Source organism: Nicotiana tabacum, chromosome 20, assembly GCF_000715075.1.
Source record: "Nicotiana tabacum cultivar K326 chromosome 20, ASM71507v2, whole genome shotgun sequence".
NCBI lineage: Eukaryota > Viridiplantae > Streptophyta > Magnoliopsida > Solanales > Solanaceae > Nicotiana > Nicotiana tabacum.
In genome coordinates, this window is record NC_134099.1 from 70,919,474 (window position 1) to 70,930,848 (window position 11,375).

General features: G+C 32.8%; 1 protein-coding gene across 1 annotated transcript; it reads left to right on the forward strand.

The window, feature by feature from the left end:
- The first annotated feature begins 4,619 nt into the window (after positions 1-4,619).
- On the forward strand, positions 4,620-10,183 carry LOC107807126 (copper methylamine oxidase-like). The gene is given in 12 exon segments (NM_001325799.1): positions 4,620-4,911; positions 6,593-6,702; positions 6,791-7,096; positions 7,182-7,294; positions 7,388-7,718; positions 7,799-8,014; positions 8,106-8,342; positions 8,503-8,688; positions 8,782-8,922; positions 9,017-9,285; positions 9,378-9,459; positions 10,001-10,183. Coding segments are annotated over 12 exon segments (2,373 nt in total). The 5' UTR covers positions 4,620-4,667; the 3' UTR covers positions 10,139-10,183.
- The last annotated feature ends 1,192 nt before the right edge of the window (positions 10,184-11,375 follow it).

Sequence of the window (11,375 nt, forward strand, 5' to 3'; positions counted from 1 at the left end):
ATTTATAAACTAAAATTCCAATACATAAACCAAAATTTCAATCATATCCTAAAGGTTCAACTCATATCCACAAAAGTTCAAGTCAAATCCTAAAATTTCAATTTATAAACTAAAATTCCAATACATAAACCAAAATTTCAATTCATATCCTAAAGGTTCAACTCATAAGTTCAAGTCAAATCCTAAAATTTCAATTTATAAACTAAAATTCTAATACATAAACCAAAATTTCAATTCATATCCTAAAGGTTCAACTCATATTCACAAAAGTTCAAGTCATATCCTAAAATTTTAATTTATAAACTAAAATTCCAATACACAAACCAAAATTTTAATTCATATCCTAAAGGTTCAACTCATATATACAAAAGTTCAAGTCATATCCTAAAATTTTAATTTATAAACTAAAATTCAAATAAATAAACCAAAATTTCAATTCATATCCTAAAGGTCCATTTCATATCCACAAAAGTTCAAGTCATATCCTAAAATTTCGATTTATAAACTAAAATTCCAAAACATAAACCAAAATTTCAATTCATATCCTAAAGGTTTAACTCATATCCACAAAAGTTCAAGGCAAATCCTAAAATTTTAATTTATAAACTACTATTCCAATACATAAACCAAAATTTCAATTCATATCCTAAAGGTTCAACTCATATCCACAAAAGTTCAAGTCATATCCTAAAAATTTAATTTATAAACTAAAATTCCAATACATAAACCAAAATTTCCATTCATATCCTAAAGGTTCAACTCATATCCACAAAAGTTCAAGTCCAATCCTAAAATTTCAATTTATAAACTAAAATTCCAATACATAAACCAAAATTTCAATTCATATCCTAAAGGTTCAACAAATATCCACAAAAGTTCAAGTCATATCCTAAAATTTCAATTTATAAACTAAAATTCCAATACATAAACCAAAATTTCAATTCATATCCTAAAGGTTCAACTCATATCCACAAAAGTTCAAGTCAAATCCTAAAATTTCAATTTATAAACTAAAATTCCAATACATAAACCAAAATTTCAATTCATATCCTAAAGGTTCAACTCATATCCACAAAAGTTCAAGTCATATCCTAAAATTTTAATTTATAAACTAAAATTCCAATACATAAACCAAAATTTCAATTCATATCCTAAAGGTCCATTTCATATCCACAAAAGTTCAACTCATATCCTAAAATTTCGATTTATAAACTAAAATTCCAATACATAAACCAAAATTTTAATTCATATCCTAAAGGTTTAACAAATATCCACAAAAGTTCAAGGCAAATCCTAAAATTTTAATTTATAAACTAATATTCCAATACATAAACCAAAATTTCAATTCATATCCTAAAGGTTCAACTCATATCCACAAAAGTTCAAGTCATATCCTAAAAATTCAATTTATAAACTAAAATTCCAATACATAAACCAAAATTTCCATTCATATCCTAAAGGTTCAACTCATATCCACAAAAGTTCAAGTCCAATCCTAAAATTTCAATTTATAAACTAAAATTCCAATACATAAACCAAAATTTCAATTCATATCCTAAAGGTTCAACAAATATCCACAAAAGTTCAAGTCATATCCTAAAATTTCAATTTATAAACTAAAATTCCAATACACAAACTAAAATTTCAATTCATATCCTAAAGGTTCAACTCATATCCACAAAAGTTCAAGTCATATCCTAAAATTTCAATTTATAAACTAAAATTCCAATACATAAACCAAAATTTCAATTCATATCCTAAAGGTCCAATTCATATCTACAAAAGTTCAAGTCATATCCTAAAATTTCAATTTATAAACTAAAATTCCTATACATAAACCAAAATTTCAATTCATATCCTAAAGGTTCAACTCATATCCACAAAAGTTCAAGTCAAATCCTAAAATTTCAATTTATAAACTAAAATTCCAATACATAAACCAAAATTTCAATTCATATCCTAAAGGTTCAACTCATATCCACAAAAGTTCAAGTCAAATCCTAAAATATTAATTTTATAAACTAAAATTCCAATACAAAAACCAAAATTTCAATTCATATCTTAAAGGTTCAACTCATATCCACAAAAGTTCAAGTCAAATCCTAAAATTTCAATTTATAAACTAAAATTCCAATACATAGACCAAAATTTTAATTCATATCCTAAAGGTTCAACTCATATCCACAAAAGTTCAAGTCAAATCCTAAAATTTCAATTTATAAACTAAAATTCCAATACATAAACCAAAATTTCAATTCATATCCTAAAGGTTCAACTCATATCCACAAAAGTTCAAGTCAAATCCTAAAATTTCAATTTATAAACTAAAATTCCAATACATAATCTTAAAGGTGCAACTCTTAGGGTTTCTTCTCTTCAAACAATTTCTTCCTCAAATTAATAGGTACAACTTAATATTTTTGACTAAATGTATTAATAAGAACCCTAAAAATTGCAAATAATATATAACTTTGAACCCTAACATGGTTGAGCTAACTTTGAACCCTAACATTGAGAAATTAACTTTGAACCCTAACATGGTTGAACAAATAATATATAACTTTGAACCATAACATGGAGAAATTAAACAAAATCAGTGTATTTCGAAAAAAACAAAGAAAGGAGAGAGAAACCTCCCTTGGGAATGGAGGTTGCCGGCATGGAGCTGCTGCCGTCGGTGGTCGTCGGTGGCGTCGCTGCTGCTGGGAGTCAGAGGGGGGGAGAGAAAAGCGAGATTTTGGGGAAATTTTTTGAAAGAATGGGAGGGGAAAACCGGTTTTGACACTGGAATTAAAAATAGCGAACAACTTTGGTCGCTAATTTGGTAGCTAAATAAATTTTGACTTTTTGACCAAAATAGCGATCAAAGTTGGTCGTTGTTTCTAAAAAAAATTAAATTACTTTTAATTCAATTTAAAATTATATACATATACATACATATATATATATATATATATATATATATATATTTTGACTTTTTGACCAAAATAGCGATCAAAGTTGGTCGTTGTTTCTAAAAAAAAATTAAATTACTTTTAATTCAATTTAAAATTATATACATATACATACATATATATATATATATATATATATATATATATATATATATATGTATATATATATATATATAGCGTTGGTTATAAGTCGATGAATCAATTTACAAGTGTATCAATACCTAAAAGAACCCGTCCCTGTGTTCCGAGCGCTTCATATTCTTATATATATATATATAGCTTATATATTATACTATATATATCGAATATACCTTGATATATAATACACTATACTATATATATAGTATAGTGTATTATATAATACACTATACTATACACTTAGTATATATATACTATACTATACTATGCACTAAGTATTAGTGCATTAGCTAATATATACATATATTAATTGATATAAGTTGAGACGTTTTAATTCATTGTTAATATATATATATATATATATATATATATATATATATATATATATATATATATATATATATATATATATACAAAAGTGATTTTTAATTTTGACCATTGTTGACCTGAAAAGAGACCAACTTTGGTCGCTAAATATACATAAATTTAAATTAGCGACCAAAGTTGGTCGCTAAATTTAAATCAGATTTATTTATATTTTATATAATATTTAAAATAATAATATAATTGTTAAACATTAGAACTGGGTCCCAGATTAGCGACCAAAGTTGGTCTCTATTTTTTTAAGCGACCAACTTTGGTCGCTAAATTTGAATTATATTTTTTTATATTTTATAATTTTTTAAATAAAAATATAATTATTAAAATTTATAACTGGGTCCCATTTTTGGCGACCAAAGTTGGTCGCTATCTGCTTACCCCTTAATTAGCGACCAACGTTGGTCGCTAATTTTAAATTATAATTTATTTATATTTTATAATTTTTTAAAATAATATTATAATTATTATAATTTTATAAGTGGGTTCCACTGTAGCGACCAACGTTGGTCGCTAATCTCAGTATACCTTTGACCAAGTAAGTCTGACCAGTCCGGTCAATATTTGGACGAAATTAGCGACCAAAAGTAGCGACCAACCTTGGTCGCTAATCTATATCAAATAATTATTTTATTATTTTCGCCAATTTAGCGACCAACTTTGGTCGCTAAAGTTTGATCGCTTTTTCCGGAATTCTAGTAGTGTAACTTTAAGTTTTGCTATTTTAAAAATCTTTTTTTAAATTTGGTGTCATATAAATTGAAAGTGAAGGAGTATCAAATTACTTAAAAAAAATATAGTAGTGTTAATTGATATGTAAAAAATAAAATAAGTGACATGTTACCTTACCTGACATTATTTTTACAGCATACATAATTTAAATTCGCAAAGACGAACAATACTGTGTCAGGCTTCCATATAACACCACCATCTTTATCAGTGCAATAGGAAGAAAAAAAATCTCTCTCTGGTCACTAGATCCATCCTTCATCTCTATAAATCTTAAAACCGAGAGGAGTTCCAAGAGTCACAAACGTACAAACAGTACAGTCAAGAAACTATATACAGAGAGACATAATTTGAAGAAACGCTGAAAGTGATTATGTTATAATCACAGTATATGTCAGTAGCCTCTAATAGTCACTGTTGGGGTTCTCATCGCAGCTTTCTTCCTAGCTAAGCAGTACTCACAATATAATGGCCACTACTAAACAGAAAGTGACGGCACCTTCTCCTTCTCCTTCTTCTTCGACTGCTTCTTGCTGTCCTTCCACTTCTATCCTCCGTCGTGAGGCAACAGCGGCCATTGCAGTCGTGGGTGACGGCCTGCAGAATTGGACCAACATCCCCTCCGTCGACGAGAAGCAGAAAAAGACGGCCTCATCAGCTCTAGCGTCATTGCCAACCACTGAACCTCTTTCCACCAATACCTCTACCAAAGGTAATTAATACCATGCTGCTACATAATTATTCCATCCGTTCTAATTTATGTGTCTTCATTTGAGTGGGCACGAACTTTAACAAAGCAGAGAATGACTTTTAAATTTTGTGCTCTTAAATTAAGAATATGTGTATAATATACCAAAATGTCCTTGAATCTTGTGGCTTAAATATGTAATGTGAAAAGTTGGAATTAAAAAGCAATTAATTAACATATAGAAAGAGATATTCTTTTTAAACGGACTAAAAAGGAGAATAATACACTTAAATTAAAATGGAGGAAATAATATGTACCAACCGAAAGGCCTATATATATCTATGCTTGTAAAGAATTTTTACATTATCCTTATAAGTTTAATTACTTGTAGCAAGTAATTTGTCTCATGAAACTGTCTTATTTTCATGTAGTTATTGTTGATGTAAAAATTCTTTTACACATTGAAGTTAAAATTATGAACTAATACTAGTTTCTTAAATTTAACTCTTTTCCTTCAGGCTTCAGAGAATAATTTTCTCGGTTCATGCATGTTTTTTGTACGCATGTGTATATATGTAGTATATAGTTATCCTTAAAGAATTCGGTGCCTCTATCTTTTATTTATTATGTTTATGATAATCATAGTTGTTACGAATGCATACAAAAAAAATATTCAGCTTAATTAGAACCGCAGCTAAGGCAATAGTACCTGCTTTAAGGGTCCGTGAGCGATTAACTAAATATTATAAGATGAAGGTGGATGATTTATTTAATTTAATTAGATCTTGAATCTTGAGATCTTGATATATGTGCCGTTTGAATGTAGTGCTTAATTAGTTTCATGTTTTTCTTTAATTTCTGATCCTTTGAGTTGTGGAATGATTGGTTGCACAAGAAACCTATGAGTTGATGTGCATAGCATTTCTACCGTTTTAAAACTACGGATCTAGGTAGGATACCTGAAATAAATAATTTAAGAGTTTAAAGTGATCCCAACTTAAATTTCGAGAATCAAACTTCTTAATATTGATCGTAAATTCGGACATAAAATTTTGTATGTTTTCTTTTAAATAAAATTTACATATTTGAATCTTCATAGTACAACAACAACAACAACCCAGTATAATCCCACTTAGTGGGGTCTGAGAGGGTAGTGTGTACGCAGACCTTACCCCTACCCTGGGTAGAGAGACTGTTTCCAAATAGACCCTCGGCATCCTTACCTCCAAGAACTTTCCACCTTGCTCTTGGGGAGACTCGAACTCACAACCTCTTGGTTGAAAGTGAAGAATGCTTACCATCAGAGCAACCCCTCATAGTAAGTCACAATAATTAACAATTGAAAATATTTAAAAGGCATATGAAAAAAACGGTGGTCAGAAAAACTCGTTTTACTCTCAAAATGCATTAAATAAATTGGGACAGAGAGAGTAAGTAATTACAAGTAAATTTTTTGACAAACATTAATTGGTAATGTGATAAAATGGTTAAAATTTGCGTAAAACACTTTTAACATTGTCATTGCACACAACTTAAATAAATTAGTACTTTAATATGCTTTTGAGCTTTCCTTAAGTTTAAGATACCCTGAATTGATGCGAATACATATAGAAGTGTATGTATGATTTCCTATATACCACTGGTCCTACACTTACCATTGCGAAGTTTGTTTGAAGATTCATATTAATGTTTATATATGGTGCAGGTATCCAAATCATGACAAGGGCTCAAACCTGCCATCCTTTGGACCCTTTATCTGCTGCTGAGATCTCAGTGGCTGTGGCAACTGTTAGAGCTGCCGGTGAAACACCTGAGGTTCTTATTCCCTTTTGTACATCACTTGTGTGCGGCAACAAGACCACTCTGTCATTTACAATATATATTTATTTTAAAAAAATTTCAGGTCAGAGATGGGATGCGATTTATTGAGGTGGTTCTGGTAGAACCAGATAAAAGTGTAGTTGCATTGGCAGATGCATATTTCTTCCCACCTTTTCAGTCATCATTGATGCCGAGAACCAAAGGAGGATCTCAGATTCCTACTAAGCTTCCTCCAAGGAGAGCTAGGCTTATTGTTTACAATAAGAAAACAAATGAGACAAGCATTTGGATTGTTGAGCTAAACGAAGTACATGCTGCTGCTCGAGGTGGACATCACAGGGGAAAAGTCATCGCATCCAATGTTGTCCCTGATGTTCAGCCACCCATAGTATGCACGCACTTATTACTCACGTTTAGCTGCTGTGTGTTTGTTATGATCCTTATATTAATTTTTTTTTTAATTTTTATTGTAGGATGCTCAAGAGTATGCTGAATGTGAAGCTGTGGTGAAAAGTTATCCTCCCTTTCGAGACGCAATGAGGAGAAGGGGTATTGATGACTTGGATCTTGTGATGGTTGACCCTTGGTTCGTTAGAATCTTCTTCACCAGTCTTCCCATTTCTTCTCTATTGAGAAATGCCGTTCTGTTTTGACCTGAATGCACTTTAATTTCCTACAGGTGTGTTGGTTATCATAGTGAGGCTGATGCTCCTAGCCGCAGGCTCGCGAAACCACTTGTATTCTGCAGGACAGAGAGTGACTGCCCAATGGAAAATGGATATGCAAGACCAGTTGAAGGAATATATGTGCTTGTTGATGTACAAAACATGAAGATTATAGAATTTGAAGACCGAAAACTTGTACCATTACCTCCAGTTGACCCACTGAGGAACTACACTGCTGGTGAGACAAGAGGAGGGGTTGATCGAAGTGATGTGAAACCCCTACATATTATTCAGCCTGAGGGTCCAAGCTTTCGTATCAGTGGAAACTACGTAGAGTGGCAGAAGGTATTCTCATTTTCTCAGTCTTGAATTGCTTTCTTTGTCTTTATATAACACATTGACATTGTTCACTTCCTGCGTGACAGTGGAACTTTCGGATTGGTTTCACCCCTAGAGAGGGTTTAGTTATACACTCTGTGGCGTATCTTGATGGTAGCAGAGGTCGTAGACCAATAGCACATAGGTTGAGTTTTGTAGAGATGGTTGTCCCCTATGGAGATCCAAATGATCCACATTATAGGAAGAATGCATTTGATGCAGGAGAAGATGGCCTTGGAAAGAATGCTCATTCACTGAAGAGGGTCAGTTACTATGCTATGATCTAAACATTGCACATAGGTCTGAATGCTCTTTAACTTTAATCGCTAACGTAGAACAAAATCGTTACTGCAGGGATGTGATTGTTTAGGGTACATAAAGTACTTTGATGCCCATTTCACAAACTTTACCGGAGGAGTTGAAACGACTGAAAATTGTGTATGCTTGCATGAAGAAGATCACGGAATGCTTTGGAAGCATCAAGATTGGAGAACTGGCCTTGCTGAAGTTAGACGGTCTAGGCGACTAACAGTGTCTTTTGTTTGTACAGTGGCCAATTATGAATATGCATTCTACTGGCATTTCTACCAGGTAAGTTAATGTGTTTTACATGGAATATATAAACTAGGTATTAGCTCTCCCTACTAGTGACTGGTGATAATGAAATATAGTTACAAGTTTGCATTTGGAACGAAGAGTTTGCTGATCATAACTGTCTTTGATTCAGTCACCATTTTATATGCAATTGCAGGATGGAAAAATTGAAGCGGAAGTCAAACTCACTGGAATTCTTAGTTTGGGAGCATTGCAACCTGGAGAATATCGCAAATATGGTACCACAATTTTACCAGGTTTGTATGCACCAGTTCATCAACACTTCTTTGTTGCACGAATGAATATGGCAGTTGATTGTAAGCCAGGAGAAGCACACAATCAGGTAACTACTATGACTATTTATAGTAAACTTCAGTTTTCATAATAGTAACTGGTATGATGAATTTTTGGAATTACACAATTCCTTTTTTTCCAGGTTGTTGAAGTAAATGTCAAAGTTGAAGAACCTGGCAAGGAAAATGTTCATAATAATGCATTCTATGCTGAAGAAACATTGCTTAGGTCTGAATTGCAAGCAATGCGTGATTGTGATCCATTCTCTGCTCGTCATTGGATTGTAAGGATCCACACCCGAGTAACTTTATTTATTTTATCTCACTATGACCAGTGCATGCTACATAAATTTGACTATGAACTATCTGAATTTGTAGGTTAGGAACACAAGAACAGTAAATAGAACAGGACAGCTAACAGGGTACAAGCTGGTACCTGGTCCAAACTGTTTGCCACTGGCTGGTCCTGAGGCGAAATTTTTGAGAAGAGCTGCATTTCTGAAGCACAATCTATGGGTTACACAATATGCACCTGGAGAAGATTTTCCAGGAGGAGAGTTCCCTAATCAAAATCCCCGTGTTGGCGAGGGATTAGCTTCTTGGGTCAAGCAAGACCGGCCTCTGGAAGAAAGTGATATTGTTCTCTGGTTAGTTCTCTAGACAACAATCAAAACTATCTTACTGCAATGGTAGTGTTTGGGATATTGAAAAAAGTTCTGACCAGCACCGTTTATTGTAGGTATATTTTTGGAATCACACATGTTCCTCGGTTGGAAGACTGGCCTGTTATGCCAGTAGAACACATTGGTTTTGTGCTACAGGTACTTGGCAATGCTATGTTAGCTTTTACTGTTTATTTCCCATCTTAAACATCTCAGTGATTTAGTTGATTAGAACTCAATACTGGAATAGCACAAAAGATTAAAGGAGAAAGAATTATGCAAGATATTCCTGTAAGAGCTCTTAAAAGAAAAAGCAATTTGAAAGAATGCTCATTCACTGAATCAACAAATAGTAAATATTGCATGAAATGATCTTAGAATTACATCACTTACTTTAGCCGGTCTATCGAAAACAGCTTCTCTGCCTTCCCAAGATAGAGGCGTATACACTAACCTCTCCAAACCCCACTTGTGGGAATTCACATGCTTTTTTTGTTGTTGTTGTTGTTGTTGTTGTTGTTGTTGTTGTTGTTGTTGTACTACTTGAATTGCATCACTTGTGCCAACCTGCATAAGTTGATGGTCCCAATCTAGGGAAGACCTTATCCAACTCAAATACAATCTATGCAGTGATACTCTCATTCTGAATTTGTTCTTGTCTTTCCAGTTTGGTTAATGTTTTTTCTGTTTGTTGTTGCAGCCACATGGATACTTTAACTGCTCTCCGGCTGTTGATGTCCCTCCGCCCTTTGCATGCGACTCAGAAAGCAGAGACAGTGATGTTACTGAAACTAGTGTAGCAAAGTCCACTGCCACTAGCTTGCTGGCCAAGCTTTGAATGTTTCGTTTATCCTAACATGAGTCCTCCTCGATCGCCTATTTACCTACGGATACCAAACTTCATTTTTCTTTTGATAGAGTATTGAATTAGTTGGTTCAGGAACATGGTTTTGACTAGTCGCATATATGGCACGTTTAAGCAAAGCAAGTCCCTTTGTGTATTGATCTTGAATAAAGCATGTTATAGGGAAAAACTCATAAATGTCGATCTTTGGTAACTCTCGGTCTTTGCATTTCATTTTGTACTATAGTCTATTTCACAAATCCTGGCTATTTGTACTGTGTTCCAAGACCAGCAAACATATCCATGTTTCATGCCTTTTTTCTTAATGACTGCCTTGAACACAGTTCTGTAAACTTAGTCTGGTAGGAGAACAGAAGCGATTAAGGTTAAAAAAAAAATCAAATTGGATACGTTATACAAAATTTTCCTTCACAGAGTCAAGCATTTCCCTGCAGTTTCATATCAATACACTCCCTTAGTTAGAATATGAAATCTATGCATCTAAAAAAATGCATAAAGTTGAAGAAATAGTGGTTTTTCAAAAAGATGCTACAATTTTTCGTTTACATACATGGTGCTATATCTCATGGAGTGAACCAAAAGTAGTGTTAGTTAACCAAATAGTGGTTTGTCAAAATAGCAGAATGATTATCATAAAACAAAAAGTTAAAGGACACTTAAGAATTGCAATATTACCTATGATTTAGATTGCTTACTATAGTTCAAAGGACAATAGTAAGGACTCTTGTGATTTGTTGAACATTTGAACTGGTCAGGAGGATCTTTAGATGTTTGATATCCATACAATGTTTTATACTTGAAAACCACACAAGAGGAAGCTAATTTATATGGTGTCCCAATTTTATGTGTACTAATTTATAGAAGGACCTGACTCTGCGTTCCTTAATCTACTGTTGCAGAATAAATAATGCAAAAAGTAAAGAACACAAGTGTTTTACATAAACACTCGGCAATGTACAGAAGATTTTTAGCATCGACATTCACTTGAACGATAGCAGCTTGTTCATCAATGTAATCGTTTAAATCAAGAGGGTCGGATGATACCTGGACCACACTGTCCTTATCCTTCCTTGGTGGAACGGGGAGATCTCCATTTTTTATCACGCGTCATACCTTAATGTCATATGATTTTGTGTAGGTTTCCATGCGCACTTTCCAGTGTGAAAAGTGTTGACCATTAAAGTAGGGTAATCTTACTTGAGAGGGTCCT